The following is a 25,684-nucleotide window of genomic DNA, read 5'->3' on the forward strand; positions in this document are numbered from 1 at the left end:
TTGAAATATAAAAATATTTTATAAATAAAACTAATTGTTTAATTTTACACAGTTAGAAAAGATTTACTATTTAATGTTTTGTATTTCCAATTTTTTCATAAAATTAAGTAATTATTAATTATGAAATAATATCTATATAATAATATGTACATTTTAAATAATAAATAAATGTAATGCATATAAATTTGATGTTGATGAATAAATATGATGTAATAAATAAGAAATAAAATATAACTATTTAATTTTAATACATAGTTTATAAAAACTCAATAATAATTTACATATCTTTTAGAATTGAATTATTTCTTTTTTGTGGTTATTTTCTTTAGTATGTTTTTTATGTAAAATATAATTATTAATTTAATATTAAAATATACATTTAAGTTTTAAATATATTTAAACTAAATAATAAATTGTTTAAATATAAAATATTAATAATAATAAATTATATAATTTATAAATTGTAACACTTATCAATTATAAATATTACAAACACTATTATAAAATATAATTAAAAAAAATATTATTTAATTTATTTTTACAAAAGTAAAATAATAGTATATTTTAACTACTTTTATTAAAAAATTAAAGTTAAAAAAATTTAGAAATTCAAATACAAAGATATAACATATTAAAATTATATTGCTATTGAGAATTAATATTGATTAGACATGTTATGTGAGGTGGAAGATAAAATGATTGGGAAAAAAAATCTTATCGACTTTTCACAAAGATAAAGCTGTAATTAATGCATTCATTAAGATGAAGTTGTTAGAAAATATTTATATTTTTGTTTAAGAAAATTAATTTTCTCCCCACTAAAAATAGTATGAATCAATAGAATGAAAAATGTGATTTATCAAATAATGAATTTTTTTTTAAAATATAAACATTTAAAATTTCATATAATCTTTTAAATTCTCTGATTTGATTGGTCTGTTAATATGATATTAGCATGACATGATGACATGAATGAATGCTGGCGTGGCAGGAACTAAGAAGAGTTACCCATGGAGTATTGCAACGACAAGCCCATAACGGTAGGTTGAAATAGGTTCAAAATCTGCGGTTTTAAATTTTACTAATTTTTAAAGATAATGTCGGACTGAATCTTAATTTTTACATTGCAACGGAAAACGCCTGTCGGTGTAATAAAAGGAGTCCCGGCCATAGAAGTTTCTTTATGGCGCAAATTATAGACGGAAAGGGCATTGCCCAAGCCATTCACGGTGAGATCGCAAAAGATGTCTCAGATCTCTTTACGAATTATGGCAAGGTATTTCTTGGTTCTGTCTTATTCATTTGTTCTACCTTCTACCTTCATTGAATGAAGGATCTGCAGGAGACTCAACATGGCGTCTTTATGCACCATGCATCCCTAACCTCAAATATACAAGCAACAGGAACTTTCTATAACTTTCATTTCCTTTTAGAATGATTCACATGCGAAAAAGGGCCAATCTGGCGTCAACTCAATTATCTGAGGATTTTTAGAATTCATACGGTAAAAGAGCATCAGATCTGTAACCTACTTTCTTAGATTTCTTCCCTCCTCACCATTGAACACAAAACAGAAGTTCTACCCATCCATGCTAGTTTTGAAGTGAATTTTGGCAGAGTAGATGGTACACATTTTGATCCCTTTGAAACCATGACACTACCAACTGTCTATCGCTATCAGCTGTATGAGATGAAGTATTAGATTTGCTTCTGGCAGAAAGAAACAAATCCTCATCAGAGCATGTCTCCAAATGAGATGATTACCTGTACAAGTCCTTTGGAGAACCTAATACAACAAGAAGCTCCCTCCACTGACACACTTATCTCATCTGTAGCTACTGCACTCATCTCAAGGATGGATATAACTGCATTGTCATCACATCCGTCATCCCTATCAATGTAAGTCAACTCACCACCAACCACCACTATTTGTACCTGAACTAGATTTGAGGCTGATGTAGACTGTGCACACTCCAACTCTACAATAACCTCATCCAACCATGATTGTGACTCTCAGAGGGCCAACTGAGTACACTGTAAAGAGTACACAGTCACCTCAACCTCATGGGTGAGCTCGTCAACCCCCTCCTTTTACCTCAAGACATCATAACATACATGGTCTCTCTTTAGCAGGAAATCTTGATTTCCTAACAACTATAAACAATTATATCTCATAATCATGATAGCCTCTCGGAGAGCAAGGAACTCTTCAAGGGAAAGAACCCCATCATAGTGCTCATCTATCACAGGAGTGCTCTAATCATAGGTAGCAAACATCTGTCGAGCAACATCAAAATACTCTAAAGTTGTGGCAATCACGCTATCACTAACCTTCAGCTGCCCAATCAAGTGATAAGGAACCTATAACTATTGACTCTTGTACAAGTCCTTTGACCCAGACTTGACATTGTGATAGGAAAGTGTATTTGCACTGCTCACCACATGATCACTAACATCATGTGTGCATCCTCACACACATAAACAACCGAGGTACTGCTATTGGGTACCTCTACCAATACCTCCTGTAAAGAAGTGGAAGCCGCTATTGTATCAAACTCCTCGCATGTCTCTACTTCCTCCTCATCAGTAAGCCCCTATAAATCACGATCCTAGGACTTATCATCATCCAGTAACCCCTTGGAATCATCACCCAACATCTGATATGATATACCAAACTCACTGTAGCATGAATTATTAGAGGTCCCCACATCACTAGCATCAATACCATCTAACTGAGACCCCTTTGCTATGGCATATTGTCGCATACATGACTCAATGTCATCATTTGAACCCACAACACTAGGGCATAAAACTACATCACCTAATTCCTATGTAACACTCAAATCATGAATCCCTAAGCTAGGTAGCTCCATCCCCTCATCTTATTGGAAATATTCAAGACTATGCTAAGTTACTAAGAGGGGAGGGGTGAATCAGTAACTTCTAAAATTTTAACAATTTTAATCAAATAATCCAATTAGCACTTAATTCATCACATCTGATCTAATTGCATGCATGAGAAACAAAAAACATGAAAGCATCCATAACACATTGACACAAAGATTTGGTGACCCAAAAACCTTCCAAATAGAAATTAAAACTGGGGTGGGGATAATACCCACGAACTTTAGTACTACAGCATAAAGTTGGCCTGTTAGGGCTTACATTGATCACTTCTGATGATTTGCCCTGTTAGGAGCAATTAGGACTGCTAGGTCCACCTTGTGAGAGGATTTACAAACATACAATGAAATATGCACTCGGTAAAGAGATTTATGAAAGATTGTTAGGTCTACCTTGTTAAAAGATTTTGACTGGTTCACCTGTTAGGATGAAGTAGTAGATCTCTGATTTGCAACTGAGTTTGTTGATAGAGATTCCTTTGTGTACTGATCACTTATCTATGATAGATATGTCTCTGCTGCTCCTTATACTGTTATGGCCTTTACAATTCTTTGTCTGCTGCATTCATAACTTGAACTTTTCGCATCCACATTCACATGTATATTTACATTCGCATTCTTACATTGGATATATATACCAATCCAAATTACAAAATTACAAAGTCGGCCCACATGAAGATACTCGAGTTTTGAAGACTGACTCGGTGAGGTTCTGATACTCGGCATCCACTGGCAATGCTCGGCATCGTCATGCACTTGGTAGACATAGAAGCTCGGTCCATACTAATCACTTTCAAGTAGTCTTGAACTTGGTCTGCACTGGTGACTCGGTAGATATTGTGCAACTTGGCAAACACTGAATCACTTGGTTAGCATAAAGTAGCTCGGTTAACATTGGCTTTGTATCACATGAACTACGAACTCGGTAGACACTGCAATGCTCGGTAACCACTGATAAACTTGGTGTATACTGAAATGCACGGTTTGAACTGCTAGACTTCACACTGACTGAATCTGCTCGGTAACCACTGGAATTAGTCCAAAGGACTCGGTAGCAACTGTAGAACTCGGTGGCTACTGAATTACATGGAAAACACTGTAAATTGTTCATTGAGCTCGGTAATTATACACAATTTGAATAAGTGTGTGTCACTAATAACAAACTTGACTGATATGTCAACACATCCGTCCCACATGAGAAGATTGTTATCTCTTGCACTGATTCAACACTATGACAACTGCCATAAAAATCAGAACTGTTTGTGCTTATATCCTCCACGTAGTCTTAAAAAACAATGCCCTCATCAAGAGAGTCTAAATTAGTAGTGGTAATAACCGCATCTTCTACACTCGTACTATCCACAACATCATCAACATACGCACACAAGAGACTACTTTCCTGAAAATCAGACCTTGTATTACCCATATCCCCACTACTATCAATTGATGTAAGATTACTATCAAAGGTAGTTAGCATGTTCTCAACATGTTTTGAAGCACTAACTCTGGTATCCTCAAACTGCTGGAACTCATGCTACTGTTCTCTAATGAAACAGACACATCCATGTCCCTGTGTAGAATCTGCAACATCATAACTGCAGATAGGACTAGTGGCTGCCCCAATAAGCACATGATCATCTTCACCATGATCACCAGCTGCTGAAAACTCATGGTGAAGACTTCTGGATGTCTCATCTGTGAAAAACTCTAGTTTATCTTCCTTCATTCTTGGTGAAGACTTAAAAATGGAAACTATATACCTGGTTGCCTTGTCAATTGTCACCGATCTGAAAGTCTTGTTTCCATCTTTTTTTACTGTTGTCTAAGCTTTTCCATACTTTCCATTAAAGCATTTGTTTGCTTCTTGTGATTGCCCCTATTATTCAATTGGTTTCCATATTTATTAGATTTCTTGTATTTTCCCATAATTGAACTAAGAGCAAGAGTGCTGGTCACTCAAATATCAACAATAGGACCAAAATAATAATTTATTCCCTAGCCCATAGGATGACAAGAAACTAGTCTGATGCCACTATAAGAGCCCAACTAACTCACACTAAGCTATGTTGGAGAATGGGTTTCTTTTGTTTTTGTTTTTTGCAATTTTTTTATTTTTTTGTGGAATATATGTTTTTTTGATTTTCAAATATATATAAATAAATGCCAAAACAAATATCATGAAATGTAACAACTAATATGATTTGCCAATGTAGAATTCCAATTGCAATTTCAATAGAGGTATTGTTACCTACAATACTCAAGACAAATTAAAAGAACTATGAAACCTGGATGAGTGTTGGCGCTCAATATAATTATTATAGCAGGCTAGAGTGCTCACGCCAAATCCTGTCACTCTTAGCTAATGAAAATGTTGCGAGTAGAAAATGAATGCTGCCTTGCTACAACCAAACACTGTTATTAAACAGGAAATCACAGCCTTAATGAATGCCTATCAATGGCATGTAATAGCAACAGGCTATAAATGCCTAAATGTTGCAGCCAAATGCCTTAATCGTTCAACATATTCTGGCCGCCCAAGATGAAAATAAATGTAGGCCTATAGACACTCAGATACAACCACCAATCGTCCTCCACAGTATGCAACAAACTTTGAAGGCAAATGAGATGCCAAGAAACCCTGGTTGACTTGCAGCAAATAATGGACAATTTTGGTATATAACAGCACCAAAAAATTGTTGTCAGAATAATCAGAATTTATTCTTAGATTTCCAGAGCACAATTCACCACAATCTTTCAGTGATTCAAAGTGCAAATAGAGAAAAACCCTTGTTGAAAATCTTCAGCAAATTCACAAAGTATTAAAATCAGTGGGCAAGAGAATGAATTCTTTTTCTCCACGAAGTCTCTTTTGTAGTACAAAATGCAACTTGGCTTCTTTCTGACACTTTTCATTAAAGAGCCTTTATCAATACACTTTTCAGTTAGAAGCTCTCATTTAATGATTTTAAATAGGTAACTCCCAAGCTCAAAGTTATGAAGACACTTTTCACTTAAAAGGTTTCTTCAACACACCATCAAGTTATAACAATATAATGATAAAGTTTTTCATTGAGATAGTCTTAATAAATAACTTTTAATATGAAGCTCCATCAGTTTACCCAATCAAACACCGAAAAAGCTGGACACCAAGTGCCTCAACTGCACTGCTAAAAATAGTAATCTCCCATAATTGACTTCCTATAAATAGCAAGTCACTCAACAGATACCCTCAAATCACACTGTCAGCTCAGCAAGGTTGCAATGATGGTCTGACTTCTCCAAGCTGCATGAACCTGCTAAAATTGGGACATTACAATATTGCTTAGTTGTCGACTAGATGATTTCTGTCTTCTCATTTGATGCCTCTGGCAATGTCAATCGCATCCTTTGACTTTTAAAATAACCACTGACTAGATGATCTCTGTCTTCTCATTTGATGCCTTTGGCAACATTAATTGCAAATTTTGACTTAGAAATAATCACTGTTAATTATTGGCTCTTTCATTATACATCTATTTGTTCATACTTCAATTGTGCATGGAAAACTCTCTAATTTGATAATTCTCCAGTATTACATGTGATAGTCTCCTTAGCTGCTGAACTTATGAGGGAGTATATATGGGGTCAGCATATAAGATCAGCTACCATTTTTTTCATTATCAGTTGGTTCCCTTGTTCGATAGCAACCTCCTATTACATCCTCCTTTGAATCGGCAAATCTTAATGTATTTCTTATTTCCACTACTCCTCTTATTACCATTCATTGCGATCCATATTGTATATATCCATTGGGAAAGGATCATAAGATGCAACCAGAAATGGGTGTCTTTTCCAATCACACATTCTCACAACCTAATTGGTTTGATATCCAAATCATTGTTTCATTGATCCTTAATGCTAGTCATACTTCGATTTGTCCAATAGATAATCTTATAATACTTGAGAGGTTTTGGATTTAGTCAATTACGGGCAATCACATTAACTTAGTTGTTTGTACATATTATAATTTATTTATTTTAAATTAAATTAAATTATTTGTTTATTAATTATTAGTTATTTAAATATCTTTAATTAAATATTAAAAGATTTCTTTGAGACAAGTTATATAAGAATTTAATATTTTAAGATTAAATCATTATATATATATTTTGATAGATCATGGGCCATGACTGAAATATATAATTAAATTGTAAAGAGATTACAATCCCTGTTCAATGTGGGCGCTGGTGGGAAAGAACCGGGCAAAGAAAACCTCCGGCCTTGCCCAAAAGTGAAAGATAAAGTTACATTACTTTTACTATTATGATATTATCCCGTAAGGGATAGCGGGATGATGCTAATGGCATAACCAGTTACTCTTGTTACAGTCCTAGAAGATCTATTACAAATTTCAGCTTCAATCCTTTCTTTCCAACTGTAGTACCTTGAAGTCTGATCAAACTTCATAACCTTCCCAGGTGCTATAATTTTAAAATGTAGGTCCTGTTCCTGCACAATCCTAGAGGCAATCTCCATAGTTCTTTGGCACACATGTTAGAAACCAATATTCAATACTTAGGGTCAGATATCTAATCCTACAATCTAAAATCAGATATCAAAGGTACTATACTTGGTCAGCTTCTGGTAACTGAGATGGCAACATTCAGGTTCCATTTAAGCCCAATTATCATAAAATTCCAGAGGTCTAACATTATTTCAAACATCAATTTCCAGCCCCATATTATCTAAGATCACCTAATTTAAAACATTTATAATAAGAGCTTCCAATCCTTGCAAATATGCCATCCTAGTACAAATAAACTGAGCTCATTAACTGCTAATGCTGCAACCATAAATAAGGTTAAGTATATTTACCTTTGATCCTTAGGATATGGAATAAGAATAGACCTTTTCATAACAAGTAGGACTATGTTCTACTCTTCTCCATATTTTAATGTTGGAATGTACAATTGTTTAGAAATCTACACAAATATAACAAATATAGCAGCTTGCCATATAGTATTTAGATAGATCTGACAGTTTACCTGCTTCATAACTGCCTCTATTTATTATAACAGAAATTAAGTTAAAAGTCAAGATTGATAATCTTTTTCTTTAATCAACCAGCAAAACTATACTCAGTTTCCTGAGAAGTCAATCCATGATCCATTACTAAACTAATCCTTCCATGCTCTAAAGATCAACAGCCAACTTTTTAAAGAAATAGAGAGGAAAACTAAATTTATAGTATCTCTGTCCGAACTGCAAGAAGAAGAATTTTTTTCTTTTAGTCCATTAAAGGAAGCACCCTACTCTTTACAGAAATAGAGAGGAAAACTAAATGTATAGTATCTCTGTCCAAACCGCAAGAAGAAGAGAATTTTTCTTTTAGTCCATGCTCTTCCTTTCATGGTTCCTAATCGGATGTTATACCATTATTTTGTCTCTTTGTTTTCATAAAGAAAGCAGTGTTGCCAGCAAATTATTTTGATTGCAGCAGATTAATCATTAACATACTAATATTATTCATAGAGAAAATGCTAATATATACACGATATTACCACCCCGAGTGAGAATAGATTACTATGAACAAAACATTAAGCATGTATAAGCTCCTATCATGCCCATTCATTTAGGCCCATTTGGTTGCTGGCATAGGAATTGGGAATTAGAATAGAAAATGGGAATGGGAATAGAATTGAAAACAGGAATAGGGAATACAAACAGAAATATGAATAGGGGATAGGAAGAAGATTTGTTATTTGATGCCCCGTTTGGTTCTACAAAATGATCAACAGTATGCACTCATTACAATTTGAAGTTTCAAAACCAGAAGCAAAGCCCAAGGAGCCGCTCAACATCAATGTAGCCATGTTTGAGAGGCCTCTTCTCAAACTCACACTGGTGGACATTTTGCATGCCACTGACAATTTTTGCAAGACAAACATCATTGGGGACGGTGGATTCGAAACCGTGTATAAGGCCACTCTTCCCGATGGAAAAATGGTAGCGATAAAGAAGTTGAGCCAGGCCAAGAGTCAAGGACATAGGAAATTCCTAGCAGAGATGGAGACATTAAGGAAAGTAAAGCACACAAATTTGGGGCCGCTTCTTGGGTACTGTTCATTTGGGGAGGAAAAGCTGTTGGTATATGAGTACATGACAAATGGAAGCCTCAATCTTTGGCTAAGGAACATAGCCAATGCCCTTCAGGTTCTCGACAGGTCCAAATGCTTGAAAATAATAGTCGGATCGACAAAGGGGTTCGCATTTCTTCATCACGGATTCATTCCTCACATCATTCATAGAGATATGAAAGCCAACAACATCTTGCTCGACAGTGACTTTGAACAGAGGGTTGCAGATTTTGGACTTATGTCTCCTTTGTTTAGGAACAACTTGAGTAGGTTCTTTGAAAATCCACTCACCATTGCAACACCCTTTTCTTCTTTCATCATCGACATGCTCTGCGAATCACAAAGGTTCCAAAACACGATCTTGGGAGCAACTGTTTAATTGATTTTGCAAGTGGATTTGAAAATTTTATCAAATAAAAAAAAGTCAAAATCAAAATGGGAATATGAATTCCAATTCTCAATTCCGATTTGGTGCACCAAATAGAGAATTAAAAACAAGTTCGATTTCCCAATTCCAATTTGGCGCACCAAACAGAGAATATAAAACAAATTCTAATTTTCTATTTCTGTTCCAATTGTATTCCAGCAACCAAACGGACCCTAAAGGAACAAGAACCAATTTCCTTGGACAGACTAACATCAAGAGATGGGCCAGAAAAAATAGAACTATACAACTCTTAGCAGATAGGAATCCAATTTTATGAGAATATAGATGGAACAAGGAGCCTTGACATCACTGATCAAGCTATGAGAATGAGAACAATCCATTTCCTGTTTATTCCCTTTGCTATAGGTACATCCCTGAAATCAAGATAACTGACAATGACCATATTTTCATAAAGAAGGATTACAATATTAGCTATTGAATTAAAACCATATTAATAGATTGATACCAGAAGCTAGCCCAGTAGAAAATGATGTCAACAACTGAATAAAAACCATAAAAATTGTGAGATTCTGAGTCAGAAATAACATTATAATTAAAAACTACTGAAACTATCTGCCATGATCATTTCTTTGTTAGAAGCAAGATCAACTAGAAATAACATGCTGGTGAGTGATCAGTAGTGAAGGCATAGATGTTGTCATTGATGGCAACATAATCAGTTGGTAAGGTTGCTTGATCAGATGATCAGTTTCGATAGTAAGTATTTAACAAAAATGCCTAAGTATTATGCAAGAAAAAAGTGTACAATTGGACAATTTTGATTGGTGAACATAGGGTATTGATCAAACATGGGCACAAATTTGGGTTATGGTAATATATTATTATATAGTGTATATGTTGCCTATGTTAATATGTTGGTTGGAACATGTTTTGATAAATTTAACTGACAGAGTATAACTGCCATTCAAGATAGTTTATGTAGATCAGACAAATTGGCCTAAGTAATTGAATTTTTTTACCAATTCAATTGCTTGACATTGTAGGGACGACATAGATGTTAACACCCTTTGATCACATTATGTAATATTTCATTTTGGAGTTTGTGCCACACGTTTTGTGAAGAGTTTTTGCTAGCTGACTGGATAAATAGTTGTGAAGGGTATTAAGGAAAGATGGATTCTGTATGCGAGCATGACTGTTGATGGGTATTGATGAAATGATGATTTATGTCTGTTATATGCGAGTCTTGATGCTGGATCAGATCAGATGCAAACTTCATTTTAGACTAATCAGACATTTTGATGTCAGTATAGTCATTTTTGGTATCATAACTACTATCTTTGTAATTGGACAGTGAGTCCTCATTAAGTAGTGAGCTTTTTCTTTTGTAATACAACTCCTAATACGGTTGAGACCTCTAACAAGGTCGAGTCCTCTAACAAGGACTATTGTACTAAATTTATGGAAGGACTCCTAATAGGGTCAAAACCTCTTAACAAAGAATTTTTCAGATTAGTACATAGTTGTGGGTACTATCCCCATCAGGGTTTTCCCTTGGCTAGGTTTCCTCGAAAACAAATCATGGTGTTATGAGTTCTTTATGATTTTATGTTTTACTTTTTTGTATCGCTATATGTGGTTGTTTATGGTTAAGTTTTAAAGTTGTTAATTGGTTTAAAAGTGCTGCAACACTGATTCACCCCCTCTCTTTGTTTTTCTTGATCGTAACAATTGGTATTAGAGCTTAGTTCCTCAGAAGAAGTCTTACAACTTGAGGAGGATCCTAATCGATGCAAGCAACTTATAGAGTAATTTTGATGCAACACTTGAAGATCTGGAGAAAGCTAACACATAGAAGGAAAGGTTGAAACTAAAGCTTAGAGATGAACAAGATTACATCAAGAAACTCAAAGATCAGATTGACATTTCAAGGATGAAGAGGAAAGAACTTGTTGAACAGATGAAAGAGCCTAAATCAGATGATGATGAGTCAGATCTGGTTGAAAAACTTCAGAAAGAGAATCAAATACTTAGTCATGAATTTGAGAGCACATCACTTCAAATGGCCAAAGAGATTAAAGATGGAGAGGCACAAAGAGAGAAACTTGAAATAGATCTGTAAAGGAAGACAAATGAATGCAATGATCTGAATGCTTAGCTTGGAAAGGTGAAATTAGAACTTGAAGATTTAGGATCTAACTATTAGGATCTTGAAACGTATACCAACATAGTCAAAGGTGAGCTTGTGGAAACAAAGTTACATCTTTATTCAAGTAGTGACAAACTTGATGAGCAACTACAACAACAAAAACTTAAAGATGACATGACTGGAATTGGATATCATGATGCTGAATGTTATAATGAAGCAGAAGAAAGCCCAACGCAAGATCCTAATCAAAATGAAAGACCTAGAGAGTAGACAAGGAAGATGTAATGTCCCTTCTTTTGGGTTAAGCTTGAATGCTATAACCTACAATGATTAGTCAATACAATATAGAAAACTTACAGATTAGACATGTTAGAAATATTGAACTAGTTAAACTTTGGTGTAAATACTCCCCTTGCTAACCCCTCCTAATCCTTCAGAAGAGATTCTTCTCAAATCACCTAACCCTCTAGTGAGATTTATATCTCAATTAGGTAATCATCATGTGAAGAGTGTCTTCCTCAGGCCTCTTTGGTATCTTTGATTTATGACTCTACTTGGTAGAGATCCCACCTCTAACCAAGCCTCTTATCTCTGACATATGCATATGATTAATCACTACAATATATATATATATATATATATATATATACAGATTTGTAGAGAATCTCTTACAGACTATATATATATATATACAGATTTTTTAGAGAATCTCTTAGAGACTATATATATATACACACACACGTGTATATATATATATATATAGTCTCTAAGAGATTCTCTACAAATCTCTCTCTGGGATTTCTCTGAGGCATCCCGACATTCACTCTGGAATGTCCCCTAATCTCTGAATCCCTTAACGAATTTGGTATCCAATTGGATGCCTTTGATCAAGGATTCCTCTAATTTTCAATGAGACTGTAACTTCTCATGTTTGTTTATATTGATAGCTTATAATTAGTAAGCTCTCTACTATGAATAAATATCATAATGGAAACATACCTCTCCGTCTTTGAATTACAATCTCTTCTATATAGAATGTAACAGTCTATCTATTGTACTTGACTTCACCCTCATAAGACTTTGTTTTTTAATGGCTCTTTTCCTTACGGTGGTTCTAGACCTCCTTGCTGTTTCTTGATAACCTTAACCTTGCCTCAAGTTTATGACTTTGTTTGGCTTTTGATATTTGTTATTCACTTCTATTGTACAGGGTTGTGATTGTATGTTTGATTCTTCCTTATATGCTTGGATACCCGTGTGTGGGATAGTAAGTCTGACGTTATTTGGCTTCCTTGGCCCACATGTTCTTTACCTTTGTTGTGTTACCCGATGTGTGCTTAATGCTACCGTGACCCTTAATGTATGACTTTGAGTTGTTCCTTCACGTCAGACGTTAATTAGTCTATGCTTCGGTGAAATAGTTGCTTATAGTTTGTTTGTTATTTGAGCTCTATGTCCCACTGGCAATGATCGTTGCTACCTCGTATAAGATATATTCTATTCATGGATATATTTGTCAGTCGCTTCTCTGCCTTGGATATCTTCAAGTTGATATGGTTCAATAGTTAGATATTCTTATTTTTATTATGCTTGATGATGTCTTTCTTCTTCGATGCATATGATCATAATCTATTCCTTGCACAATAATATATATATTGTGGTCTTGACCGAATTACTCTTTTGCTATCGAAAACTTGTCAGGTGAAACATAGCTAGTTGCTAGTTGTTCATCAAACAACAAGCTAAATATTTCCTCATATTGTCTCCTCTCCACGTAGGAATCATTAAGTCTTCTAAATCTCTGATTTATTCGATGGAGGAAATAATGGTTGTTCTCTCTCTACTATGAGTTTGCCTTCCAATCTCCTCCCCTCCCCTTGATTGGTTAGAATGATGTAGATTTTATACTGCTGGCACCCATCTCAAGAGACATGACCATTCATGTCAATAGTTGTTTAGTTTATTTAGTTCATTAATTGTTAATTATAATTTGTTTGGTTATTATTTAGAGTATGTATAAAATAATATTTGATTATTAATTTAACTTTGATTAGGGATTAACTATTACTATTGACCCCCTTATATGAATCATTTGATTAAATCGATATATTATTGATTTACTCATAATCATTTAGTTATTCTATTAAATATATTCTTTTTATCAATTATTTAGTTTATCTAAAATATACTTATCAAACTCAGGATATCACAGAAGATCAAGGGAAGATGTTATACATACACAAGTATGGACACCTGAAGAAAAATTGCAAAGGTAACACCGATATTGAACCTTTTTACTTCTTGTTGTTACAACTATTGGCTTTATGGACATAAGTCACATGAATACAAAGCTAGAACTAATCAAAGAGCAAATGGAAGAGCAAATGAAAGATATAATGTCAATGCAAGGAGACTTATTGGAAACAATATTGTCATATCTATTCGAGTCACATGTTACAAATTCAATAACTTTGGACACATTGCTAGAGATTGCAGATTACATGTGAATCAGATTGGACCAAGGTATGAAAATTCAGTTGTTACATGGTACAAGTGTAATAATCTGGGGCATACAACTAGATATTGTAGATTCAATGGATTTGTGAACATTGTAAGGATGCCTAATGTCAGAAAGAATAACTACAATAGAAGAAGAAATAATATTGTTAATAAGATTAACTATGAGAACATCAACAAGATGTTTGTGAAGGAGAGCAATAGTGGAAATGGGAAAGTATGGAAAGAAAAGGAGCCAAATGTTATAGTAGACAAGGGAGAATCAATGCCTAGCACTAAATCTTCTTTATCAATCTAATTGGCTACCATAGCCTTTGGGGGAGCAATTACAGAGAAAATATTGAGACCCCGAATTTGTAGAGTTAAGCTATGCAAGCTTAGAATAAGGAGTATTAGGATAGAGAAATTCGATATCTCTATTTGCAGGTCTTAATGTGGTGATATGTAAGATCACAATGAGTTTGTACATGTTCTGCTTGTGTATCAGTTTTATTGGAAATGCGATCCAACACATTGATGACAAAAGGATTTGCAAGGATTTAACAGTTGAATGTAAGTTAATTATTCACCATTTGAGTTGCTAGAACTAGGAGAGTGGAAGGTAATTTGAGTGATTGAGCAAAGATTTCAAACGAATTCGTGCAAACCCTACCTCGGTGCCGTAAAATGTTATTTACATTTTAAGTGTTGAATTCAATTGGATAGACATGGATATGCCACACATTTACGATGTTAAGGAGAGATCTAGGTATCAGTTTAAGAAACATCTTTTTAAATCCATGCAAGAGGACCTTGAGGGAGCATTTTCCCAAACCTCCGATGATGTCCTACATGTTGAATATATAATAGTGCATATTCACTGTAAATATGTGGTTATTGGAAATTCAAACATTTGGGAAGACTTGGGAAGTATTTATAATGATGACAGGTCATTGAAAGATGAGTTCAAACACCTAAAAGACTTGAATATAGTTCATATGATGGACTTTGAAGAGTTTGAGGGGGTTGAGTGGATCGAAATTGTTCTTAGCAAAATACATGATTAGTTCTTTTGGCTTGGTGATCAACCGATCACAATTACTAAGGAAATGGTCCATTTGGTAGCTGGTTTGGATAATATTGGTTTAATTTCTATTGTGACCAAGCTAGTCAAGAATGAAGTTGACAAACTTGGTTCTAAGTGGGACAAGCGAGCTATGACCTTTGTTGACATTAGACAACATGATGTAAGATAAGATAAGATAAGATAATAATATTAATGTAACAAAAGACCACCAAAAGGCCTATGAGACTGGAGGATTACATCAAGAATATTGACAACAATAGGAGCACCAAATGGTATCCGAGAAAAGTGTGCAACAAAACAAAGAAGAAGAAAAGATATAGAGAGAGGCCAAGACAAAAACAAAGACTAGGAGTCCTTTCTTGGTAGAAAGAAATCAGTCACAGAAGGATACGCCTGCGGATGGATAGAAGCTCTAATCTGTCTGTATAAGCTCATAGAGGAGTGTCACTGATGCAAGAAGCCAGTACGAGGTCTGACAGACTTGGAATGACTGAAAGAACTAGTAGAACTAGACGATCTTTTCACACCCCGCAAAGGAGATAAGGGTGTGAAAAAGGCAGTAATGAGCTAAGTAGATCTATGCTGGTTAGGAAGTAATGACTGTAAAGTACTATTGTGGAGCATAGTGGCCTCCTGAAGGTAGAGTGCAAGACACCACTTGTCACAGTGCGTAAAGAAATCAGAATGAGAAAAAAAATCCTGGAACAGACAATAAAATTTCCCTTTGATCTCATAATAGATAGGGCAACGAAAAATAAAGTGAGTCTTTGTCTCAATCTCATCTAAAGTACACAGCTTATAGATCCGCTCTCCACTATCAATATGATGGTTGGTTTGAGCCTGAAGATGGTGAGAACCAACTCTGAAGGACCCCAGGGAGATATGCAGGGCATGAGACCATTGCCGAGAAAGGTAGCTAGGATGAACAATAATCCCATCAGAGATCTCCAAAATGTGCTCTACATAGAAGGTCATCCTTGAATGTAAGCCACTAGGTGGGTTAGTCCAGGTAGTGATAATGTACAATCTGTAAATATCAAGTCTAACATGCTCATTTAACTCCTGCCATGAGGGGAGGAGATGAGCAGGGGCATTCAGTGAGAACTGGTAATGAGGGAGGCGGTCAATATCAATCCCAATCGATCTCAGCAGAGAAGAAGCCTGTGCATACTAACAACGAGCTTGAGAACAAGAATCAGAATTCGTAGTACTAACAAAAGAGCAATACGTCGAGTAGAGTATCTATGACGTTCACCAACTGAATCTGCAAAACCACGCAGATGATGAAGGAACCAAATCAGATCAAATATGGCCGCAAGATTGAAGGGATGAACCCCAAACTCAATAAGAATGATACTATGAGGAGTGAACCTGTGGCATCTAATGATGCATCGTAAGAGCAAAGTTTGAATCCGCTCAATCGAGGCCCAATCAGAACCAAGGAGAGACGGGCCCCAAACCACATAGCCATAAAGAACCGTTGACCGAACAAGGGAGTCCAAGAGGGATAACTTGGACGAGGTATCCTAAAAGTGATGTCTAAAACATTGCTTCTCAAGCATAGCGAGAGAACCCATACCCTTATTCACTCTGGATTGAATTGCCAGTCTCATACTGAATTAAGGACCAGAAAACTTCACCCCTAGATACATATAAGAGGAAGGGATCTCAATCTCTTGTCCCTGAAAAAAGAAGAAAATATGAGAAATCTTTAAGCAATTAAAGATCATAACCCGAGTTTTATCCAGGTTAACCACTAGCTGTTGCTGATCACAAAAGGAAGTCAAATCATCAAGAAGCCTCTGTAAACTCTTTGGAGAGGAAGCAAGAAGAAGCACATCATCCGCAAAAAGAAGAATAGAGATCAAAACCTGGTGTAAGAAGCAACTGTCACCTGGGAGCGATGACTTCAAAAGGAAGTCCTTAAGCTCATCAATATATAAACCGAACAAAGAAGGGGAAAGAGGACAGCCTTGTTTGACCCCAATGGTGCTATGGATCGGATCTGAGAAATCCTCAGGGGTCTTGAATCTACCCACCACAATCTCATATAATCTCATAATAGCAATGAGTAACATCTTAGAAATCCCAATCTCTCGAAGCCTCTCAAAAAGAGCCATTCTAGGAACATAATCAAAAGCCTTGCAAAAATCAGCAAAGCAGTAGTAAACTGTTGCTGATCTGTGTCTAGCCTTCTCAATAATTGCTTGTAAAGTGAAAATGTGATCCATGGTCTAATAGTTGGCCTGGAAACCAGCCTGCCCTCTAGTCCTACAACCTTTCCTGTCAAGCTCGCTAGATAACATAGTATTAAGGGATGTCACATGAAGTTTGGCAAACGTGTGCCCAATCATAATGGTTCTGTAATTCTTAGGATTAGAGATGGGACTAGTCTTGTGAATAGGATAAATTAGATACCTGGACCAAGAAATCGGGAACCTAGTGCAAATCACTCTATTGAAAAGTATAGAGAGATAGGGATCCAGAACTAAGGCACCAAATTTGAAGAGTGCAGCTTGGAACCCCTACTCATTTGCTACTTTGCTACATCTCATGGATTTGATGGCCTCGTAAATGCAAGAAGGGGTGAACAAGTGGCAGAAAGGAGGCGGGATGGGGTGGATAGAAGGTTGCCCAGAGATGTCATCAAGAGTCGTGGTGTGAGAGGTAAGGGAGTGAAAGTCAAGGATGGAGGGCAGAGGGGAACAAGGGGGAAAAAGGGTGTGCAAAAAAGCTGGGGGTTGCGGATCAGTGTGGAGCGGAGCGATTCGCACTGGAAAGTGGTAAAGGATTGTTTCTGACAGCGAAGAAAACAAAGGTAAGACAACCGAAGGTGAGCAAAGTCGAGGGAGTGAGCCTTGAAAGCAGAACGCACTAAGCGATGAAAAGCTTTGCAGTCAACATCAAACCATTTGTTCATGGGAAGTGTAAGGTTTATCTCTAAGATTCTTGGTTACAAAATGCACTATAGTAGCAGGAACAACTCAGTTTTAAAAGGAGTGATGCAAACACCTTACAAAATGGTAATTGAGCATGAACACTATGACATATGTGAAATCCCAAGACAACAACTATTGGAAAACATAAGGAGAATCAAACACAATAAATCAAAAACATTTAGATTTGGATCTCTAATTTTGCACCTATTCTTTCACATTATGCACACATTTCCCAACATGCACCCACATGTATGGAGAGATGACATCCCAACTGCTACATTAATCACAAAACATTATAGGGTGCAACATAAACCTATGACTGACAGTGAATTGTTTGGTTTGTTCAGGGGTTTTCAAAGGGAAATGAAATAAAGAGTTAGAATTCCTAAGGAAATAGTTGACAAATATGCAAACACTATGTGCTTTATTGTAGAATCTGACTATAGAAGCATAGAGGTAGTTGAACCAGGGGTTCAGTGGATTCATCCTATGGACTATGAGGTTGATTATGATATGGTAATGCAATATGTTGAAGTAGTTCTAGCATTTGCTAGAGACCCTAACGCTGAAAGATGGGGTACATACAAAGAGAAATACAATAAGAGAAGATCTTAACAAAGGCTCTAGGAAAAGAAAGAGAAGTGGTTGATAAAATTGTAGAAAAAGAAGGAATTTCTAAGAAGTAGATGACCACCCTTAGAAAAGAGAGTGAAGCAACAAAAAAGGCACAAATTAGTGGGTCTAGCGCTAAACGAACAATATAGGATATTTTTGATGATGGGCAACCACTTGAGGTACTAGATGTACCATCAAAAGCGGTCGCTAAGGCTAAGTAGGTAACGTTGTCATGCCTAAAAACTAGGGGCAAAAACACACCAAATTTTTTTAAAAAAAAGGTAATAACAACTAATTTTTAAAAAAAAGGTAATAACAACTATGTTAACACACATACTGACATAGAATGTATACCATCATTGAGTACATTGCAAAAGGGTGATAACATGGTACAATTAGTATAGTGGTGTTTGTATCACAAGTTTCATTTTCAGTCATGAGGGTGGAAACAGACCTCTACATTGTCATTTTTGGGTTTTAACCCTTATTGATGGTTAAGTCAACCTTACTCATCTATATTGCATTTCAAAACATTAGGTTTGACCAATCACATAAGTTACATTAGGTTAGCATTCAATACCTTATATTCATTTCGATATGCCAGTTCAATCCTCTAGGTGAACTAGTTTTGCATCTTTAAGGAGTTGACCTATCACCTTAATGCTTGATCTTGGTTATAATCATAACCTATTCAAAACTAATTAAAACATTAAATGTTCATTATTAAATCATTTACGACATTCATTTCATCTTCAAAAGACAATCCTATACCACTATCAGGTTATCTACATAAGACTTCTTCAATAACCCTTCAAACCTATAACCTTAGCAATTCAAGTTTATTAAACCCATAATTAAATGCATAAAACCATTATAAAATATTATTTAAAAGCTTTTCTTAATAAAATAATATAATTTCACTTAATATTCTAACATTGAAATAAAACCAAAACATAACCATTACTTCTAATCCCTATACTTAACCCCCTTTGCAAATGCCAAAACCTATGAAGTCACTTATTAATAAAATATTTTTGAATACAATTTATTCAAATGAAATGAAATACATAAAAATACCATTCTATACTAACCATCTAACACTAACAACTAACCCCTAACTAACTAACTCCAATAACATACTCATTAAACAACTATGATCAAATCAAGGAGTGAGGTTGTGAGGTGTGGGCCCCCACATGGGTCACATCCCCATCCTCAACTTGTCCGTTTTCCCTTTTATTAACTTATTTTGATGCTGACTTTATTAGAAGGGATATTTTATCCACTTTATGCATTTATGTCCCACTTGCTTCTTAAGTTATAAAATATATTTAAAAAATTTGAAGTGAAATCTAAGGGGGAATGTTCTCTATTGGAAAATCTTGGGGATGAATTAATTTTCCATCCCATACATATTCTAGAGAGCTAATATGCTCTCCCAGAATTTAATGAAATTTCCAATTTATTTTGCCTTCTTGATACCAATGACTTTAAATACAAAAGATTTCTAATTTCAATATGCTTGATCATAAAATGGGTTACTAACCAAGTAAAGATACCTAATTATTATATTACTAATGTTTTATGAGACTTATTGAACTAAAACTTATCCAATGAATCTATCCAACCACATTTGAATAGAACTATGAAATGCACGTATCTAATTGGGTATTGAATTAATCATGAACTTAAGCATAATTTATTTCAACTATAATTTAAAAACTTCATACAACAAGATCCTTAAAAAAATTGGGTATTGAATTAATCATGAACTTAAGCATAATTTATTTCAACTATAATTTAAAAACTTCATACAACAAGATCCTTGTAAAATGATTTTTTGGATACATTGAATTAAATCCAAGATTTCATGAAAGAACTATGAGGTATACAACTTGTGATTTATGCAAAGCAATACATTTTGAGAGTAAGGTATGGTTTGCAACCCAATAAACTAAATCACACAACTTTCTTGTTTTCTCATAATGACTACATTTCTATTGACAATATTGAAGTTTACAACATTTAATCCATTCCTTACAAATCCATCTTTGACATGAATGCACAATACAACAGGTGGTATTATAATGGAGAAATCTCCAATACAATGACATTAAGAACACCTCCAATGCTCCAATTCCAAAATGGCTCCATTATAAGGCCAATCCATCTGCAAATACATACAAAACTAACCATAAAGTGCTCACCTCCCATCCTAGGCCTCGAAAGGCCACCCACGGAGCTGGGAGAAACTGTAACCGACCAGGTGACATTCATAATCCAAACACTAGAACATAACTCAACCTACAATTTCCATCCAAGGTATGCAAAACTGCATTCATCTTGAACCTATGACAAGGGTGAAGGTGGATCTTTTATGCAGCAGAGGCCAATGCCAAAAACATAGAGATACATGCCTCTTCCAAGGCTAGAACCTCACATGGATTCCCTTTTTTTCATACTACTTTTCTTTCCAAACAGAATCAACAGGCAGTGGTATGCAAGGGCCCATACACCTTGCATTTCATCTCTTTTCTCATCATGAGAAGAGACTCTGCACTAACATGAAGTCCAACTAATCCCTTCCCCTTACATGGTCACTTCTGCCCTCTCTGAGGGTGAGAAATGCCAACACTCCCTTCACAGTTTTTCCAACAAAACAAGGGAAAGAACATGAAAAGAAAAGCAAGTAAAAAAAATGACAATACCCATCCCTCACATGATAACAACACAAAACACAACATTAAACATGCAAGAGATTTACACACACACTTAAGCAATGAACAAAATGAACATATCCATGGCAATGGAGAAACCTACCTTCACAAAGGTTATGGCAAAAATGAGTTTTGAGATGAGCTTAATCCTTTCCTCCTTCTAGTTCCAAAGCTTGACTTCTCTAAAAATAGAGAGTGGGTGAACACCCTCCAACTCTTCAAAGAAAAATAGCAATAACTCTAACTTGACTCTAAGCCTCCTTTGGTCTCCCCACTTGCCCCTACCATAAAGGCAACCTCTTAGCAAGAGTGTAAACTTGGATAACCTCATGGAGATGATCCATTTTCGCAATAAAGGGAAATTGAGATATTTTAGGGGTCATAAATGTTGCTAGGAAGTTCTCAAAGGGTGAAAAAGGTTCCTAACCCATACCCCTACCATATGAGCACTTGGATTACATTAAATTTGGCTTCTAGGATCAATTCATGACCTATACAAGTGACTTGAAATATTTGATCTCCAAAAATCCCAAGGATGTAACCTTTCCACTAAACCCTAATCAAGGGAAATTAATTTAGATTACTAACTAAATCAGTCTTAGGTTAATGGGTTATATTGCCAACCCTAATTGACATGTTAGTACACATTCATATAACGAATGTCAAGTGACACCATAAGATTTACTTTTACATAACATTCGACATGCCACAAAATACAGAATGATACACATATATTTAGGTTATAATACAAATTAAACACTTGACAACGAGGTTCGAATCACTTTATTGGGTTCAACCTTGGTCTTACAGTTTGCACATAGGGTCGGTTTCTATTTCTCTGATTTATTCCATGGTTAAATTTTCTGCACACTCAATGCGAATATCAGTAGTTTGATAAAATCACATTTATATATATGAACCAAATTTACATAATCAATTGACTAAACATTCTATACTCTCATTTTTATAATTCTTCCATTTCTGCAACTAATACAACATAATTGATTGCATAATTGAAATAACATAACATATTCATCAATTCAAATTAAAATACTAGAATAATCATCATAATGCATGCATGTACCTAAACATCACAAACATCATCAATAGAGCATACTGAACTATCTGAATGCATATAGCTTAATCATCAAGGTACCATAAATAACATCATTCCATTACAAAAGTATAACCTCTTGTATACGATACCCTAACAACCTTAACACATCGTAATGTACTTATAATATTTAAAATTAAGCTACTTAAGGGCACTTCTAGTGAGTTGATAATTTTTGCCTTCGGATTTCCAATGATTCATAAGAGGGTAAGTATTAATTTATATTATTGCAACAATCATCAAATCATTATACATAAGATAGTCAGAATTTATCATAATGTTCTCTACATGTTTTCTAGCAAGAACAACATCATTTCCCTTACCATTGCCTTGTCATGTTCATACATCCATTCAAATCTCCTATAAAGGATTCAATAAAGAAATTCATATTTAAACGAGTATATACGAGGAGGGGTCTTACAAACACCTGTACCTTAGAGGGCTACAAGAAAATCTACTAGGATTACTCTACTTGTTAAAACAGAGGAACCAAGCGATGTTACAGCAACAAAGTCTTCTAGGATTGCTAGACCTAAGGCCAAAGCTCAAGGGCCAAGTCTTAAGAATTCAAATGTTACAAAGACTAAGGCAACAAAGAAAGAGAAAGAAAAACCGACGACTATTGAGCAATCTGCACCAGAGGAGAAGATGATGAAAAGAAGAAATGAAAGCTAGAAACGAAGAAGATCAGTAGCAGAATTGAGAAGGAAGGAAAGATAGATTAGATGCAAAAGTACTATAACATGTATGAAGTGGATGGTTTTTAGAAAATATTAGAAGATTTTGTTATAAAATACCTATTGAACTTTAAAAGGAATTTACTAGAAATTAAGAGCAATATTCTAGATGATTTGTATGATAAACTAGACGTAAGGAGACAGTTAGCATTAGAGGAAGATCAAAGAATAAGAGAACAAACATTGCACAAGCTTTGTACTTTAGTCACAGTTGACAAAATGAAGAATATTCTGAATAAGGCCAAAATTAAGATGAGAACCAAGATAAGGATAGTATAGATCATGATAAGATTGTATGAGGAGATAGCAGAGGAAATAGAGAGAGCTATCATAGAAGTGTCAGATGAGATTGACTACTAGAGTGTACCTGCACCAAGACCTAAAGGTATAACAATTTAAGTGCAAACAATCACGCCATCAAAGGAAGTAGAAGATGGAACCAATTCTTTAGCTTGGTTCAAGAACTTGATTTCTTTGTATCAGGTGTGCCTATTTTATTATATCCCTCACACGAGGAAAAGGAGAAAGAGAAACTAGATTTTATGGGTAATTTCATCTCCAATGATGAAATTCATGAGATTATGCTTGAAGCGCAAAATGAGGCCAAGGAAATTGGCAAGGAAGAAAATTAGGAGGAGAAAGAGAAGAAAGAAAAAGAAGATATTATGATAGAAGAAGAGATTAAAAAGGTGACCAATGAAGGTAAACCTCCATTAATCACTATAGACTCAGTAGATTAGAGTGCAATCCAATCAGAACATCATTCTCCACAAGTTGCATCTAGCAACTTCGATCCTACCAATGAGGATAATATTGCTATAAGACTAGAGATGACAGTAAGGAAGGTGGAAAGTCTCACTGAGACTCCCATTAAATCAGGGGCAGCGATATTGTTGGCAAGTGATTTGAGCAAAGCACTTGCTAGCATGGACAAGGAAGGAGACTTAAGAGTCTTATGCTGAAGATGAACTGATGAAAATATCCATGATGGCCTTTGCTAAGACAAAGGAAAGATCAGAGAAAAAAATTGAGAAGACGGGAAGGATACTTAGCCTAGCCATAGATAGATTCAACAAAGTACTACCTATACCAATGGCTTTTCAGGATAATGATGTTGTAGACAATATGGACACAGTACTTAATGAATTCGATGCTCACTTTTCATCACTTGAGCAATAAGCCAAAGATAAAGCAGCAAAGGACTACAAAGCAGAGAAATTCACAAAGGTATGTGCTTCTATTGCAAATGATGTCAAACATCAAGGACATAAAGGCATGTATTGTTGAAGGCAAGGAAGTATATATTCACTAAATAAGGTCAGCTAATCATGTATCAGATGTAGAGAAGTGTATCAAGGAAGAGGAAGAAAACTTAGATAAGTTAGCATCAGTTTTTGAAAATTCCAATCATATTGTAATTTTTTTTGATAGGTTTGTGAGAAAAGCAATGGACAAAATTAGTATTCTGCAGAGAAAAGGACAAGTTTTTTCAGAGGTTTGCACTTTTAGGATGTTCACTGACTTCTGAGATGGAGATTATGCAGAAAGAGTTGGAACTGTTACAGCCATCCAAGCAATCCTATTTGCTATTTAGGCCAACAGATTTGGAGGTAGCTGAGATAGAAACATATGCCTTATATGGTGAGATTCAAGTAGCTAAGAATCTGAAGAAGTCATCAGACACTGATTTTGAAGCTTTAAAGGTGAAGTTTGTCTATGCATTAAGGTTTGTGTAGTATATTATATGACTTGATGCAACACTTTGATTTGTATATAACATTTTGTACCTTGCCTTTGCCATTGATGTAAAAGGGGGAGTAGTGTAGTGAAAAATGAGGGATTATACATAATAATATAAAGGGGGAGTATAATTAGACATTTTTGGGAGCAAGTTTTCATTTGGCACTGACACTATCATTTTTCACTATGTGTTGCCATCAATGCCAAATGGGTATATTGTTGGCAAGTGATCAGTAGTGAAGGCATAAATGTTGTCATTGATGGAAACTTAATCAGTTGGTAAGGTCGCTTGATCAGATGATTAGTTTTGATAGTAAGTATTCAAGAAAAATGCCCAAGTACAATACAGGAAAATAGTGTGTAATCAGACAAGTTTGATCAGCAAGCACAGGATATTGATCAGACATGGCTACAATTTTGGATTATGCTAATATACAGTGTATATATTCTCTAGGTATCATTGCCTATGTGCATATGTTGGTTGGCATGTGTTTTGGTAAGTAAAAGTATAACGGGCAGAGTATAATAGTCATTTAGGATAGTTTTGGAGATTTGGCACATTGGCCTAAGTAATTGAATTGTTTTACCAATTCAATTGCTTAGTATTGTAGGAAGTGTTAGATTTGAGAAATACAAATCTTCTCAACACATGAACAACTACATGCAAAAATTTGTCACAAGAG

General features: G+C 35.1%; 1 protein-coding gene across 3 annotated transcripts in view; it reads left to right on the forward strand.

Moving 5' to 3' along the window:
* The first annotated feature begins 983 nt into the window (after positions 1–983).
* The window catches only part of LOC149548239 (Amino acid dehydrogenase family protein), a 51,936-nt gene continuing 27,235 nt past the window's right edge, over positions 984–25,684 (forward strand). The window contains exons 1-2 of one of the 3 annotated variants that reach the window (XM_089792286.1): positions 1,022–1,040; positions 1,159–1,276. In XM_089792286.1, the coding sequence (XP_089648412.1) occupies positions 1,184–1,276 (93 nt within the window). In that variant the 5' untranslated portion in view covers positions 1,022–1,040; positions 1,159–1,183. Of the gene's footprint in view, positions 1,041–1,098; positions 1,277–25,684 lie in introns of those variants that run through there. The other 2 variants (XM_089792287.1, XM_089792285.1) reach the window with 2 other exon arrangements.

This window comes from Cupressus sempervirens, chromosome 7 (assembly GCF_028749045.1).
Source record: "Cupressus sempervirens isolate cs-2001-9-10 chromosome 7, ASM2874904v1, whole genome shotgun sequence".
Classification (NCBI taxonomy): domain Eukaryota; kingdom Viridiplantae; phylum Streptophyta; class Pinopsida; order Cupressales; family Cupressaceae; genus Cupressus; species Cupressus sempervirens.